Raw genomic sequence first — 17,592 nt, 5'->3', positions numbered from 1 at the left:
AAACTCACTGTTATCTACAGGTTTAATTCGCCTCCAAACCATGCTGCTAGCCTGGTATCCCTATCCTATACTACAATGCCGAGTCTTTAGATACGAATGTCGCAAAAGTGGTTTTTATGTTGTCAATGCAGAAAATTTGTTTAAGGAGTTTTTTTTAGGATAGAGATCTTAAATATTTTGGTTGAATATTGATTTGAAAAATAATAAATCTCCAAATTTGAAGTCCCACAGTTCTTTAGATCAGGGGTGTGTAACCCAAGGCCCGCGGGCTAAATGCGACCCATAAGAAGTGCAAATTTCGAATGGAATTCGAAACGAGTTCTCAATTCAGTTCAATCTGGTTCCTGCGAGCAATTCCAATCCCTTTGCATTGCAACATATAGGCGTAAACCATTTTTTTCTTTTAAATGGGCGTCATGAAATCTGCTTCTCGATTGGTTTGGACAGACGAATACACAGGTAATTCGGCACGTGATGCTAATGGTAACAACAAAGATAAAACGACACCAGACAATAGGTGAAAATTACTAATCCAGTACACTTGTGAACAAGTAAAAAGGGCGTGCAATAATGGAGCTAAATAATTGGATGCAATGCACTGTAGACGGCGGATAAATATATGGCAAGAAAATATAAACACTTTCCCAAAGACCCGGATTCATATTATATTGATCGTTAACAACGTACAATTTTTTAAAATAGTATTCAATATTTTGAAGCCTGCCAGGGTGTTCAGAATGTTTTTGGGCTTCCTTTACATTTTCAAGTTGCCCACAAGCGCTGGTTACACATTGTTTACACCTCAATAAATCAATCAATATTTTATTTCGGCACTCTGACGTAAAAAAGAACAACACAAAAAGTAAAGAGACAACAAATACAGAGATACCTGAAAGACGAGCTTAACTTAAAATAAGGCTAAAAAACCGTACAAGTACGCGCCCACCCACCAAAAAATAAAATAGGAATAATAGGAGCATACAAAAAATATGGACACAATTCAGAATCGGGCAATGCAACTCAATTTAAAATGATAGAAAACACATAATTGCTGGGATCCACGGACAATTTATATAGGGTAAAAGAGTGTTGCACCTGAAATAAAACAGCAAAATTCAGATAGATAAAATGAAATGTAATAGAATCCTAACGACCTCCTCCGTCTCTGATTAATGAAAACCTAATGATTCAAATGTTCCTATACGATTATGGTAGCTGAAAAATTGCCAGAATTAGCCATGCAGTAAATATATATATTATAAATAAAGCTGATTTTGAATGCTGTAAATTCTGGGCCTGGGATTCCTATAAAGCATAAGTATAAACAAGTAAAAAAATCTATGGGACACATCGCTTGCTATCAGAAATGAAAAAAAAATCACTAAAAATTGATCAAATGTACAAAACAGATGAAGAAATGCATGGTTGAAAAGCAGCATGATGTTTTGAATAGTGGGAATCAAAATTCTTGCAAACCCTTCTAACGGTCAGAGATTCCAAAACTGGGGTATATTTCGACTCTTCGGAGGGTATTTAGATTAAGTATGAGGCAATTCATTCCGTAACTGCTAATCTGCCCTAAAACCAGCTTCAACTACCAAGTTTACTTTTGCAGTTTACACGTCTTATCAAAATTAATTGCAACCGTTAACTATTACCGATACCAGCCCTACCAAATACTTATCAATGTGCTGTGCGTCTTTACAAGGGCATTTTAATAACAAAATAGCAATGCCGCGCACTTATTTATATTTAAAAGGCTGTCATACAACAAAAGCATTTGAATAACAAGTTAGCAATGCCGCGCACATATATATATATTTATCAAGAGCTGGCATACAACAAGGGCATCTATACAGAAACATAGCTTACTCCGCCAACGATTCCCACATCTGACGAGAACTAGTAACCGGACGGAATGACGTGGTGATATAAATTATAACATGTAATATAATTATAACATCCTATCTCCCCCAAATAAATATGAAAACCCTAATCGATCCATGATGCTGTAACCCAGTGTTCTCAAAGTTTTCCTTCACGACCCAGCTAAATTTTCCGCAACACCCGGGGACGAAAATGAAAATTCAAGTAAATTTTAAAAATACGGAGAATATTGAAAAAAATAGTAAATTTGACAATACCTTCAATGAGCCCGATGTGCTTGAAGTAGTCATTCTATTTCGGTGATGGTGGATCTCAGTACCGGTTCAAAATTTGATCGATATTTAATTTTAACATAAGTCAGCATCGAAAAAGATTTTACCTCGACCCCGATTGATCCCTTTCACGACCCATCTTGCTTGATATATAAGGAATAGCCCAGCTCTAATATATACCAACGTCTCGCAACCGGCGAGGAATTCATCACCAGGGAGGAAGTTGAATGTTTTCAAGAGCTTAAAAATAGGCTGAGGGAAGATGTGCTATAATTCAGGTTGGTCCAGGGTTGTCGTCTTCGCGAGCCACAAAATTATTTTTGCATTGTTCGCGGGCCATAATAGTGCCAAGATTAGGTTACCAGTACAATACAAAACGATACAAACACATTTATTGTGCATACATACACATTGATCGATAATTGTGATTTATCGTACAAGCAAAAACCTCCGTGCTTTTATTGTTAGCATATTTTCCCGACCAAAAAGATAGAAAATCAGTTAACAATTCATACTAACCAAGCTCAACTAGTTATTTTTACCACGAAACAACATCAAATTTTTGTTACCCTTCAGAAAGTGCGACGCGGGCCACGTTTGGACCACTCTGATCTATATCATTGATGCTCATGGTCTGCAGAACACTTTGGATAGGATTCACATATTTATCCCGGGGGGAGAGGGAAGCCGATAAGACGGCTTATCCATATGGCGAACCACGGCCTCTCGTCCGGTTACCATTCCAAGTCGGGTATGGGATTAGTTATATTGTTTGTTTTCGGAGGCATGGACTTGGTGGTGGAGGAAGCCGTAACCGACCAGCGGTTACGTGAACCACCCAACGACGGCGAGGAGTTCAGCAATCCTCTCGCACATAACCATCCCTGCATGGGATTCGAACCTGCGAACTCACGCAGAGTAATTAGAGGTGCGGTGTCGAGCGTATTCCTAACGCTTAGCCCGTTGAGCCACACCGCCGCGCCGGGTACAACAAACGAGTCCCGTTTGCAAGACACTAAACGAGAATTTCAGATTTTGCGAGAAATAAAAGACCGTAATATTTATCCTGATCATTCTAGCATAGAAATAGCAAAAAGTCCGATAGCTCACGTCTAGAGCTGAATAAAGAGACCTAAGAAATCTAAGGCTAAAATGAACGAAAGTACAAATAAGTTTTTTAAACTCTGGCTACAAAATGGTAAAATACCAATGAGAATAATCTAATTCAAGACTGCAAGTATCTAGAAATAACAATTACATTTTAATGCGATGGACGTCAGAGCATGCTGGAATAAAGACAAGTCTTTTATTCTTGCAAGGATTAAAAAAAACAGTCACAGGTTCTCAATTCCCGACGTTTTAATTTTTCTATTCATCATTCAAAACATTGGCAAACTGCCACTACCGATAAATCTGAATAAAACCTTGAAACGAGATTCACAGTTCGCACTGCGTATTCTTGTTATCAAATAACAGACTCATTATAAACCAAATATGTGCTCAGTGAATTTTCCATTTCTACCTTTTTTATTTCGTTATCATAAATATGTCAAACAGAAAAAAAGTGAGAAACAACCATTTGACACTGAACATCTGAATGTCGTTTATGAAACACTGGTTGAAATCACTGTTCCATATCAAGGCATGGTAAATAACTATGTAGTGCATGTTTCACTGAACCAGGCTTCGTTAGATTCACACATCCCCAGAACAATGATTAGTTCATAGATAATGAAAACAACGGGTCCATAAACTGGTCCTGGGAAGAGAGTGTACACCTGTGCTTTCGTAGTTAGATGATGTGACTCATTCATCTTCATCTGGTGAAGCATCAACAAAATCAAGAAGCATTTTATTGACTTCTTCCATATCTTCAACACCGCACTGAAAAAATTATGATATTAAAATAGAAAATGAGCCATAAAAACAGATCTAGTAATTTTTAATCTAGTCTCCAAGTGTCAGGTATCGCCAACATAAAAAAATAAACAAACCTCCTCCATATTCGCCACAGTCACACTTGCATTAATACCATCATTTCCTGATGAGTTAACCTTAGGTAAATGGAAAGTTGTTCTTGTATTGTTTTGTAGATCAGCAGGTTTTGCAGTTTGTTCACTCCTTTGTACAAAATCATCATCATCGACTATATTCTCTATAGCGATGTCACAGTTTATCGCTCCAATCGCTTCATTATTTGAGACATCTTCTGCTTGTGCAATGCTTACTTTAGTGGCTAGTTTTTCCAGTGAAAAAGCTTCTTGCGTATGCACAAAATCTGTGATACAAAGAGAAAAAAATCCATCTCATGAAAGTAAACAATTTTCACTGCCAGCAACAAATAATGATTTCAATCATTTACACGAGTTAAAAAGCGAGTTTTAAAAATGAGAAAACGTTTTAATAAATCAGATAAAGATTAATTTTATTATCTCACTTTTAAGATACTCAGTCTCAGATTTTTCTTCACTCATGCCATTCTGGTAGGTACGCTCTTTCATCTCAACATTGTCACCAAGATCTTGATCTGTGAATATAAGATATCATTAAGAATGACATCATGGCATTCCATCCAATCTTCAATCAGTGGCAATTACTAGGTACGTCTATGATCTATTGTGCCAGTAATTGAGTCTATTGTATAAAACAGTACAAGAACAAATCCTCGTTTCCAGTCATGTCTTATATGATAACAAATTTTTAAATAAATTTATGCCTTTTTCCAAATTACACTTTCCTATTTAGTGCTTGTAGTTCATTGGGCATTGTATGTCATAGCTGCTATAATTTGAAAAAGTCTATTAGGCGAAAATCAAAGATGAGACTGCTTTTAGGTGATATGTTCCAATTGATTTTGGCATACCTCCATTTTCCTCGCATTCATCATTTTCTTCATCAATATCAGATTCAATATGCTCTATATTCATTGGTTCAATAATGGGAGCTATTTTAATGAGATCCTGCTTTTCACTACTTTCATTGTTATTAGATGAACATCTGTAAAAATATTTAGTTCTTTATATATATACTTCTGTCACTTTGAATGCATTGCAATTATAGTGAAGCTGCTAACCGCAAAAGGGCATATTTCAAATATTGATAAAAATATCTAACTTACATATGCCATGAGTTCCTCCAAGGGTGAATAACAACATTTAAGCTTGATATTCCCTCAGTACAAAAACTTTTTATTTCAGGAATTTTTTCGTTTGACAATGCGAATGAAAATATTTTCACCACCAGAGCAGTAGGCGGTGCTACACTGAGTGGTGGAGACAAAGTTAGTGCAAGCAGTACTTTATACAGCAACAAACGAGGCGCAGAACATCTGTAATAAATTTAAGACACTGATAATATGTCAGCCACTGAACTCCCGGCATAAAATCATATGCAATGCACACGCACTGCAGAGTGTCTTTCAGCCTGTGTTGTATGAGTTGCATAAGGTAATTTTTATGCGTTTACACTGTCAAAATGAATCTGTCCGAAAATTTCATTTTGATGATTATGTGATGAATTAGATGGTATTGAGTCAATTAATGCCGACCTGACATTTCTTCTACAGTTGGATAATATCATATCACTGGATGTTTCCCCTTATCATCAACTTTCTTAGTAAACATTATCTCGTTTTTGTGGTTTTGTGTTTCCCAAATTTAGGCATAGATCAAATAACTTTGTTAAGTAATTTTTTCGTAGAAAAAAATTTAGTTCAGTTGCAGTAAACAAAAACTAAATGGCAAGTGGTTGAATAGTTTGAATCAAAATGTTGGTTATGAAAGCATAACCCAGATGGTAAATGCCAAATCGTGAAAACACTGAAAATAAGCGTCAATAGTTTTGCAATAGTGAAGCATAGAAAGGATTTTTCTGTGGTCAAGGTTTGGGGAAACATCGAATTCTTTGAGTGTCTTTCAAAAATGTCCAGAAAAGTTTGCTACAATGCCTCATTAAAAATTCAAACAAGTTTCATTCTAAACGACCATCTTGAAAATGGGCAACTGGGAAATAGACAGTTATTACCTTGTGTATGGATCCATTACTTCCCCTTGTTGTAATTTTAATACAATGATTATAATATTTTCCTGCAATAATCTGTGCATTTCACTGAATAGGCGATGGCCGAGTGTGCTAATGGCTTCCAATATCACTGAGAACAAGGACAAAAAACATGGAGTTTTAGACGTGGAATTTACCCAGGAGTAGAAGTGGGAATTTGAAGACCTGAAGGTCCATATAATCCAAGATAACTCTACATTCACCATTAAATCTAATCTCTCACTTAAGCCAAAGACCACAAATTATACACTGCCAGTGAAAACACTTTAATTTATGAAAGGTAATATGAAAAAGAAAAAGAGAACTTTCAGTAAAACAGTACGTTTAATTCAGACATCTTTAGAAAGAATATTAGACAGCTAGAACAGTGGTTCTAAAACTCTCATGATCCAAACACTCCTTCCAGAGACTAAACATATAAAAATACCTAATTCAGCTCTTAAAATGCGCTCCCACCAATAATTTCATGCGCCACATTTTATAACACAAAAGTCAACAAATAAAAAAAAAAAAGTAAATTCATTACACTCAGAAAAAAAATTAACCTCATCGTAGTCAATTTGCTTTAAACTAATTAAGTCATCATGAATGGTAGCTAGTACGTCATGACCCACAGCGAAGCGATACATGTCCTCCTGAAGGGGCTCGGGTTCAGTTTGAGACACCCTACTAGAATATCTCATACATTTAAGTGTTATAATCATATGATCCATTCAAAAAAACTACCTCACCTTTCAAAGTACTCGTGCAAAGCTGTAAATTAACTTTAGGATTGCGAATTCTATCACAAGATGAGCTGTGAAGTAATTCTTGTGATGCTTCATTTAGTCTTCGTTTTTTTGCTTTCTTGCTATTGTTAGTTTGAACTGTGGCATTGGTAACCTAAAAATAGTCGATCCTTTATCATACAGGCAGTCTCACTTGGTGAAAAAAAGAAATATGTGCAGGACCAATTCCTGACCATGAGTAAACAACCTTAATTCTATAGAAGGCTGCACTATGTTTTTGAATTGCGAATTATAATCTTTTTCTTACCTTCAGAGTATTACTCATAGGAATGAAATCATCGATAATATGTTTCAAAACAATCTGGTTAAGATGATTAGGTCCACATAAGAATCTACATGTTACTCCGCAGTTCTAAATATGTAAAACACAATAACAATAAATATTACAAAAGTATAAATGAACGCATACCATCGTTCAGTAATCATTTAGCCTACATTTCTTCAAAAAGTGGTGATATGTGCAAATATATATACCTTTATCCATTCCAATATAGCTGTATATACTTGAGTCCTTATTAAATTGTATTTTTTATTTTTTCCGTGAACAGGTGATTTGTCTTTCCACAAATCAAGCAAAGAATATAAAGTTCTATTAACTCTTGACGAATATTGACATAGGTTCCGGTTACAACTGAAAATATAGAATACTTCGTTTCATCGGACAACTTGGTGCCTAAAAAGAGTTCATTGAGCTTGGTTTGTGTGACACTCTTTCCAGAATAACACGAAAGAAATATCATGATTTTTCAGAAACTATTAGAATATTCTACATTGTTCATGTAAAATAATATTTAGTAACCAAAGAGTCATAAATCACCTTTTTCCAATAGTATTTAATGACAGCATAAATTTTTCAAGAAATCAGCAGCAATGACTTGCTGTTTTAATATTGACTAACTAAAATCATAAAAATGCAATGGCTTACATATGAGTTAGTTTCCCAAACAGCTGTAAAGCAGTCCCTTGAATAAGAGGTATGAATGAAGCACGATGCAACATTTCAGATGTATTTCCCTAAAGTAAAAACCTTGGTATATTTAAGAATGAAACTGAAAGAGAAGACAAGACAACAGTGAAGTCCTAAATCTTTTAAAACAAATTTTTTTTTCATTTTATTCAATATTCACATGCCAATATTTTGAAACAAGAAACCCTCTGGAAACACTAACTTACTTCAGAGCATAGAGTTCTGGGATATTACACCATAATCTCGAACACAGGGGTGTTAGCTAGTAATGTGATAAGAATTAGATAGTAGTTGTCTAGATTGCATCATTGGTTTTAAAATATACTTCAGGTTTATTTTACTTTCTATTAGTCTTGGATCAAAGAAATATGAAAAGGAAGAGGAAAGAAAACCCACCAGTTGTGACGGAATAATATCAAGAACATCAAACAAAGTTGTCATAATTGACTTGATTGGAATTTGTACAACTGCTCGAAAATCAACATTCATCAGTGCCTGAAGACATTCAAATAAAGTGCAAATTCTAAAAAATATAATGTGGGAAACAGAATTAATAGCAGGGTGTAGTCTTAAAACATTCGACCTAATCATGCAGCTAGTTTCTAGAACTGACATGGGCAAACTACGGCCTGTTGGGTGATTCAATCTGGCCCGTCTGATGCAGCCACAACCAAACTTTGATGTTTTAGCTCAAGAAATTTGTTGCGATTGCAATTAAATTTAGTTTTGGCACGAGGCTTATCGTTTCCCAATTTCACTTTTCTAACATTGCAAATATTGTATATAAATGTAACATTTTTCGTCCCCTTACATGGTGTGCCAGTCTGGGTGGACAAAATTTGTGGCCCCTGGTCCAAAAACCTTTCCCACCCCTGGTCTAGAAGGCGAAACAAAAACTTAATATTTATCAAACACATAAAAGCATTGCACCTTTGTATCAAGACATCTGAAAGCTCTGGTTCTGTATTAGGAAGTTGCAAAAAAGGGAGCGAGAGGCTCCCAACACATGGGTCTGAAACATCTGAAAGATAAATAGATTTGCGCAGGCATCAATCATTGACTGATTTTAGATAAACATCACCAAATTCTCAATCTTATTAATACTGTATCACAGTTATATCTTCAGTTTGTTAGCCAAAATTCTTTACTTGATGCACATCAGAAATTGAAACATTCAATTAATTCAGTTAAGTATGTTAGGGTTCACCTTCTGGCACTAAATTACACTGATTGATCACAAACCAGATCAAAAGTGAATATTACCTTCACGATCTTCTCCCATGTACAAACGAAATGAAAATTTTAATGATTGGATAGTTTGATCAAGTTGATTTTGCCATTGTTGTGCATGTGTTGATCTTTGTGAACCTCCACCACCAAGAAAAGGAACCTGAGCCCAGCATCTGAATAATGAGAGAATTGGTTCTAGTTGGCTCTCAAAACCACACAACTTGGAAGTACAGAACCTTCACCTACGAACAAGTTACGGGAGATCACGAAAATGCCAAGAGATACTGAAAATTTGTGCAATTAGGTTGGTGTAGCACAAACAAACCAACAAACCATTTAAAGAAAATTTGAGACAGTTCAAGGCAATTTTCTTTGAAAAACATTACCAAGAGGGACAAGAATTGTAACTTCAGAACAGAGTCCGTTAAAATATCGATAAAATTAACACACAGTGAGGCACCACTTCATCAGTGAGTGAGGGTTTGCAGTCCAGATACCAATTAGATTAGATATTCTTGTTTTTAATTTAAATATGACAGCAATAAATGAATTCAAGTATGGATTAGGTATGTGTATCGTTTCAGAGAATAGAATTTACACTATTGAATCCAATTTTAGGATTTCTAATTGGGAACAAGCATAACATACTCTATTGCATTTCGTCTCTTATTCCTGATAGGTGACATCATCAAGGACATCACAAACTTTACGATCCTAGATCTTAAATCGGCACATGATGTCGGATAGTTGATCAGAATAGAGTAAATTGCAGAAACAACTGGACCATCCTGAACAAATATTGAATTAATGTTGCTATGCTTAAGTTGATAAAGGTCATTCATTCACGTAAGGCGTTTTTTTTTTGCATTGTGCACCAAAATGCTTTAAATATGTTGGATTGCCATTACCACTCTTAATAATAAGTCAATTAGCTTTGTCATTCAAGAAGTCGTACTGGTGATATGCAGGAAATGAAGTAGAATGTGATGAACATGCTAATTTGAGTCATTCTACATTAATTTTAGTTCTGTATCCTATGTTGTTGCCCAGCTAGGGCCTTGCTTTGGATATGCAATAAGCGTCAAATATTATGTTACTTTGCCATTTGCTTGCAATAAACTTGTTAATGTTGTTGGTATCAACGTTGATGAAATTTCCCTCGAAACTGATGGAATTTGACAAGATTGACTGAGAAGTAAGCTGAAATTTTCTGCAGCAAGTTGTCTTGTGGTTGAAACATCATGGACCTAAAAAGAGCTTTGATTGTGATAATTTCCCAGTGGAAATACATATATAAAAACACCATCTTTGTCTTCATAATTCAGATCAGCTTCAAATATTTAGATCTATAACAAAAAAATTGGGTAAAATGATCCACCTTACTTCAAATTCTCTCCAGGGATGATAAAATTACTTACTTGGAGAATTATATGAGGCAGTGACTTAATCCATGTTGCCGCATTATCCGAAATAATATTTTCATCACATAAGTCAAGAAGCTTGTTAAGTCTCACCAAACCATCATATTTTGTTTTGGGATTATTCAGATCAGAATTGATCTTTCTTGCTTGTTTCGGGTCCTGGTATGAAAGATATTTATAAAATTAGAAAATTTGCTATGCATATTTTTGAATGCAATATTAACTTTTCAACTACATGTAGAATATTGCTTGATAAATATTAATCAAAGAGGGTTTATCTAATTCAAATCATTACGATGCTATGAAATCAGAGTTGCAATCGTTTTCAGGTTTGAAACATCCATATTTTAATGTTTACCAGAGACTGAAATAGCCTAGAACGAGATTTGCCTATGACAAAGTTTTCATTAGGCCTATACAGTAATAGGACAATTGAGTTACGTGGTTCAGTACCCGGTAGGCTAGTTATTTTTAATATAACCTAGTTCAGTTTCAGTACCGGTACTCACTTTAGAAAACTTGAAATCAGTGGCATGATACATATCTGAATTCTGGAATTTGTTAACTTCATTTACAGAGTTCTGCTATTTTTTTCTAACACTGTGACCGTTCATAAATTACAAGATCTGAAAATCAATAATTTCAGAATTTACACATGCTGACATACAGCTGTACAGTAGAGGCATGCCTGATCAACGCACACTGCATACCGGTACCGAGGCGCAGTTCTTACCACTTCATGGCAGCTCCTGCCACGAACGAACCGCGGCAGCTCTTGCCATGGTTTATAGCGCTATTCAGTACTCAGTATTAAAGGTATATTCACAAATTATTGTATCAGATTTTAGTTGATCATGCGGAATTATATATATATCTACTTAAACCCTAACCCCAAATCAATCAAAACTGTATTCATAAGAAAAACGTTCCAACTCACCCAATATTTGTCACCATAAGGCATAGGTTCTCAAAGTGCTCTGTACGGAGCCCCAGGGCTCCGCGAGAGAAACCCAGGGGCTCCGCGAGCTATTCGAATACTTTTCAAATACGAACTCAAAATTTTGTAACAGTTCAAAGAAGCGATAACAGCTCAGATAAAATCTGACAACAATATAGCCCCGAAATATGGTAAAGAGGCGAAATTAAAAAAATGACATTATTTATAATCAGGAGTGTAGCCAGGATTTTTAAGAGGGAAATGGTTCAAAATTGGAATCGGAAATTTCCGCGCAACATTCTTCGCGATTAAAAAAAACGGATAACGAGATTTCTGTTGCGTAAAATATTCAATCCATGACCGATGCGAGCATTTAACGTGGTTCGTCGTTATAATGTAATTGTGCTCATCGTTACTCACACTGTCGGTGCAAAACACGAACAATTGAAATTTATTTTATTGCATTCGGCTCTGTCGCTAGTTTCAGAATGAAAAAAGGTACATCGCGGATCACGTGCACAATTGACTGCGTGCGGCTCCGTCGGTAGTTTCAGAATGGGAAAAAAGGTACATCGCGCGCACAATTGACTGTGTTTCGATTTCGCAGTTACTACGATGAAAACCTAACATAACACCAAATTTTGTAATTTACAATGTCTATAAAAACGTTTTCTATCTGAGATGAGTCTGCTGAAAACCAGACTTGTGATCTTCTCTTCTAAGTTTCAGTTTTTAATATTTTAGAATGCCGTTTTTCAATCAAGAAATTTGAATTGCGGATTTACCTCTTTATTAATTATTATTTTTAGCATTTCATCGCCGATGGCTATAATATGGTAACATAATTTTCACATTGAACTCATAATTCCCCACGAGAACAAAAAAGCAATTAACGTCGTCAATGTGTAACAATACATGTATATATATGCCGAGGGAAATTTTTGATTCACGGAGAATAAACACCGGCGGTAAAGATGTTTAAAGGTTCAAAGATACGCCATGCTGACGAAAAAAATCGGCAATCGAACAAAATGCAATCGCGCACGTTATTAGCGGCCTTTTAGGTCTTCCAAAAATGTCAAAAGGGAAAAGATTCGACCACTAATTTATTAATGTTTGTCAAGTGTGAAATTTACAGCTTCAGTATATATATAATTTATGTTTGAAATTTAAAATTATGTATGACTTGTATTAACCCTAAGGTTCAGCATTTAAATTAAGTAAAGTACTTTTAACTTGCTCAGGAATATTAATCTGAAAGTAACAATTTTAACATTTATTTTTTGGGGCTCCGTGAATAATAGTAAACCTTTTCAAGGGCTCCGCAACACCAAAAGTTTGAGAACCCCTGCCATAAGGGACAGCCCTGTCTTTACGGCCCACCTGCCGTGGTTACGGCAGCCAAATTTTACCTGCCATTGGTTTTCAATTTGCTGCCGCAGTAACGGCAGCTCGTCATTGGTTTGTGGCAGCTAAAAAGTCAGTCGGTGCTCCCGAAGTATGCGAACCAAGATGGCGGACATCGGAACGTAACATGTGTACTAAGTTAGGGTTAGGCGATAATTTTTTTCCAATTTTCCATATTTTAGTCCTATTATCAGTTCGGAGACTAGCCAAGAGCCTCCCATAGTATTTATACCTAAAATTATGGCCTAACCCTAACCTAGTACACATATTACATTCCGATGTCCGCCATCTTGGTTCGCATACTTCGGGAGCCCCAGTCAGTCGCCATAGGTTTGGCCGTAGCGACCATGGTATGAAAATACCGCCATGGTTTTGCGGCAGCTGCAGACGCCACAGAATACTTAAAACTGCACTGTCATACTGTATCGCCACTACTTAACTTAGAAAATTGCGTAAGACTTTTATCAAGCAGGACTGCAGACGGCTGGACAAAACCTAGCTCATATATCAGAATATAACTCGCGGTATGCATCTTTCGCCTCATAATTGCACATGGTACTCACTGAAGCAAGTGCAGTTTTAAGTATTCTGTGGCATCTGCAGCTGCCGCAAAACCATGGCGGTATTTCCATACCATGGCCGCTACGGCCAAGCCAAGCCTACGGCGACTGACTTTTTAGCTGCCACAAACCAATGACGAGCTGCCGTTACCGGGGCAGCAAATTGAAAACCAAAGGCAGGTATGATAGGATAGGATTTACATATTTATCCCGGGGGAGAGGAAAGCCGATAAGACGGCTTATCCATATGGCGAACCACGGCCTCTCGTCCGGTTACCATTCCAAGTCGGGTATGGGATTAGTTTTACTGTATTGTTTGTTTTCGGAAGCATGGACTTGGTGGTGGAGGAAGCCGTAACCGACCAGCGGTTACGTGAACCACCCAACGACGGCGAGGAGTCCAGCAATCCTCTCGCACATAACCATCCCTGCATGGGATTCGGTAAAATTGGCAGGTGGGCCGTAAAGACAGGGTTGTCCCTTATGGTGACAAATATTTGCTAAGTTGGAACGTTTTTATTATGGATACAGTTTTGATCAATCAATCAATCAATCATTCATTTTATTTCGGACTAAAACGGAACAATACAAAAAAGTAAACAGACAACAAATACAGAACAATACAAAAAAGTAAACAGACAACAAATACAGAGATACCTGGAAGGCGAGCATAACTTAAAATAAAGTTAAAAAAACGTACAAGTACGTTACATGATATATATACATGAGTGATGGATTTGGGGTTAGGGTTTAAGTAGATATAATTCCGCATGATCAATTAAAATCTGAAACATTGATACCGTTAATACGGATTACTGAATAGCACTATAAAACCATGGCGAGAGCTGTCGCGGTTCGTTCGTGGCAGGAGCTGCCATGAAGTGGTAAGAACTTCGCCTCCACTGAAGGCCGCAATTTTTTTTTATTTTGGAACACGAAATGAAACTATGATTGTTCTGCTAAATGTTGTTGAAGTGACTTGTTTTTCAATTCATTTGTGGTTCCATTATCTTTGAAACCACGTACATTTGCACCAGCATACTTTTGCACCCACGGACATTTGAACACATGAACATTTGCACCCATGGACATTCACACCCATGTATATTTGCACACATGGACATTTGCACCCGCGGACATTTGAACCCATGTACATTTGAACCCATGGACATTTGCACCCATGGACATTTGCACCCGTGGACATTTGAACCCATGTACATTAGAACCCATGGACATTTGCAGTTTGCAACCACGAACATTCGCACCCACGTACATTCACACCCGTACATTCACACCCACGTACTTTTGACCCGCGTACACTCACACCCATGAACGTATGCACCCACGGATATTCGCATCTATAGACACTTGCACCCATGGAATTTTGTACCCGTAAAGATATACACCCATCCCATGGATACCATTTTTTGAAGTAAAAGAGGTTTCATTGCCATTTGCGCCTAAATGGCGACATCCTAATGTTATGGATAGTGATGAAGACGAACTCGCTGCAAACCTAAACGCGATTAATTAGGATTTTCATCCATTAACACTCATCGAGGAAAACAAACCGCATCGGTTAAGACACCATTACGACGCAATAATACAAAGAGTAGAAACGGCTGTAAAGTGTAAACAACTTGTTCCAAAATCATGCTTTCGTCGGGTCAAAATCGTTTCCCGCTCTCTGTTTTGCTCCAGAGGCGTAGTCAGAATATTTTGCGCCCGGGGCGAACTATAAAATTGGCGCCCCGACCTCCACGTTCAATCATATTTTCTATTACATTTAATTGTATATGTAAAAACAATTCAAATTTTAATGGAACATTTTATTTAAAAAAGCAAAGCTCTACAAAATATAGCATATCCCACTCAGTTACTGTCAAAGATGATTTACATAGTCTACAATAAATTTATTTTTCTTGATTTCACTGTCGCAAACTGGTTAATCACGTCATCAAAATCTGTTTTTTTCCAATGCTTCTCTTTCAACACTTAGAACAGGGGTCGGCAACCTACGGCCCGCGTGCCGGATCCGGCCCGCGGAGTAATATAATCCGGCCCGCGACCCTCCACTAAATTATAGTAACAAAACAGCTGTTTTGACGATTATATCCTTCAGGTAGCAGAACTTATTGCAAGACACGTGTAGACTAAATTATATTATAATCTAACAAGTTTAAAATTCACAATTACTCGTTTATTGGGCCTATATTAATTATAACTAGACAAATGGCAACAAAACGCAGAAAAGTTGTTGCTAAGTGTTCAATGGCGCTGAAAATATTCAAATGGAATTTTTTGAAATGAAATTAATCTATATTCTATTCCACAGGTGTATCAATGTTTGATTTTTAGTATGAAAAGTATCATCCGAGCGGTTTTCAACTTTCTGAAAATATGTGCGGCCCGCCAATGACTAGCAACCCTTAATTTTGGTCTGCGAGCTACAAATGGTTGCCGACCCCTGATTTACACCTATGGATACCGATCTATGAAGTGAAAGAGGTTTTATACTTTTATTGCCGGTCGCGCCGAAATAGAGACATCCTAAATTGTAATGAAGACGAACTCTCACTGCAAACTCGAACGCGATGTGCATGGGATTCAGATTTGCATGGGTACAAATGTGGGCCTACATGGGTGCAAATGTCTGTGGGGTGCAAATGTACGTGGGTGCAAATGTCTTTGGATGAAAATGTGCATGGGTGCAAATGTACGCTGGTGCTAATGTACGCGGGTGCAAATGTAATCGGGTGCAAATGTCCGCGGGTGCAAATGTCCTGGGTGCAAATGAATGTGGGTTCAAATGTACAGGGGTGCAAAGGTACGTGGGTGCAAATGCTCATGGATGCAAATGTACGTGGGTGCAAATGTACACGGGTGCAAACGTCCATGTATGCAAATGTCCGCGAGTGTAATCTACATGCGGGTGCTAAAATCTATGGGTGGAAATGTATTATTACAAATGTCGGTGGGGGCAAAAGTATATAGATGGTAATATCCTGGGTGCAGTTTACGGGTGCAAATGTACGTGGGTGACCATATCAAATTACGCTCTTTACTTGATAAGAGAGCTATTTCAGAAAAGTTTGATAAGCAGGAAGTGTGACGTAGAGTGGTCACGTTATTCATTGGACTTGAACACATAACGTTTTTCTCTATGAGGGAAATATACGTGGTTGCACATGTCTGTGGATGCAAACGTACGAGGGTGCAAATGTACATGGGTGGAAATGTACATTGTTGTAAATGTGCAATTCTACGTGGTGTAACAGCTGATGTAATAGCCTACTTAACTTGATATATCTACTATTAACTAACTAAATATAGTATACAGGGAGTCCTCGGGTTACGACGGTCGCGACTTACGCTGTTTCGAGGTTACGAACGCGCACTCCATAACGCTGTTTCGGGGGTTACTCCGAAATATAATAGAATAATATTGGTTAACGACCATGAGAACACATTGGTACAGATGTTCATGAGTGCAAATGTCCACTGGTGCAATCGAAACACAGTTCCTTATATCGGGTGCGGGTGCAGATGTACGAGATTGCGATTCTCTGTCATCAATATGAATTACCGATCTCTCCGACTTAAAAATATCAATCCTTGTTTGTGCCTTTTTCATCTTTTACTGAATTATATTATTGTGGTAGTTTATTTGGTTTTATGTACTCCACATGCGCTGGATAATCTGTAGTTTCTTTGGCAAGTGCTTTGAAATGCTATGATGTCACTCACCGTTGGGTTTTGTTATTCTAATTTCCACACTGTGAAAATAATCGACTAAACAGATTTGGTTTGTAGCGAACTTTAATTAAGATTGTATTTTGCAAATACAGTTTTTGAACCTTCTTTGAAAACGATGGGGGATAACTGGAATAGATTTTTAAAAAATTAATGTTAGGCTTGTTATAAAACAGTACAATCACATCACGTGGACCAAATATAAAATGGCCAATTTTTCATATGCAAGCCATGGATTATAGCGAGCAGGTCTTTTTATTTATTTGTTCTGTACATCGGGTTTTTGTTTGTTCAAGCTTGTACTTGGGGCA

At 37.0% G+C, this 17,592-nt stretch overlaps 1 protein-coding gene and 1 long non-coding RNA gene across 4 annotated transcripts in view; both read right to left on the bottom strand.

Moving 5' to 3' along the window:
* Positions 1 to 17,592, bottom strand: part of LOC144424297 (uncharacterized) — a 180,167-nt gene that overhangs the window by 153,376 nt on the left and 9,199 nt on the right. The window lies entirely within an intron of this gene.
* LOC120331604 (proline-, glutamic acid- and leucine-rich protein 1-like) lies at positions 3,501 to 12,255 on the bottom strand. 3 transcript variants are annotated; one of them, XM_039398701.2, is made up of 18 exons: positions 11,562 to 12,254; positions 11,134 to 11,250; positions 10,622 to 10,783; positions 10,301 to 10,450; positions 9,852 to 9,991; positions 9,237 to 9,376; positions 8,904 to 8,994; positions 8,370 to 8,496; positions 7,932 to 8,020; positions 7,481 to 7,637; positions 7,254 to 7,358; positions 6,950 to 7,100; positions 6,183 to 6,309; positions 5,278 to 5,487; positions 5,023 to 5,156; positions 4,597 to 4,686; positions 4,154 to 4,437; positions 3,501 to 4,043 (listed from the first exon to the last, which is right to left on the bottom strand). In XM_039398701.2, the coding sequence occupies exons 2-18, from the start codon at positions 11,164 to 11,166 to the stop codon at positions 3,966 to 3,968; spliced, it is 2,268 nt and encodes a 755-aa protein (XP_039254635.1). In that variant the 5' UTR covers positions 11,167 to 11,250; positions 11,562 to 12,254; the 3' UTR covers positions 3,501 to 3,965. The 3 variants fall into 3 exon arrangements, with proteins under 3 accessions (XP_039254635.1, XP_077969961.1, XP_039254634.1); XM_078113835.1 differs by lacking the exon at positions 11,134 to 11,250 and having other exon boundaries at positions 11,562 to 12,255; XM_039398700.2 differs by lacking the exon at positions 11,562 to 12,254 and having other exon boundaries at positions 11,134 to 11,356.

Source organism: Styela clava, chromosome 6 (genome assembly GCF_964204865.1).
Source record: "Styela clava chromosome 6, kaStyClav1.hap1.2, whole genome shotgun sequence".
Classification (NCBI taxonomy): domain Eukaryota; kingdom Metazoa; phylum Chordata; class Ascidiacea; order Stolidobranchia; family Styelidae; genus Styela; species Styela clava.
The sequence above is the reverse complement of the archived record's forward strand: the minus strand, read 5'-3'. Positions and strand labels throughout refer to the sequence as shown.

Excerpts from the sequence above, each read along its gene's own strand:
- LOC120331604 (XM_039398701.2), bottom strand. The coding sequence starts at position 11,166 with ATGTATCATGCCACTGATTTCAAGTTTTCTAAA. Across the intron at positions 8,497-8,903 it reads TCAGATGTCTTGATACAAAG|AATTTGCACTTTATTTGAAT; the intron begins GTGCAATGCTTT and ends TATATTTTTTAG. Across the intron at positions 5,488-6,182 it reads GTAATGGATCCATACACAAG|ATGTTCTGCGCCTCGTTTGT; the intron begins GTAATAACTGTC and ends AATTTATTACAG.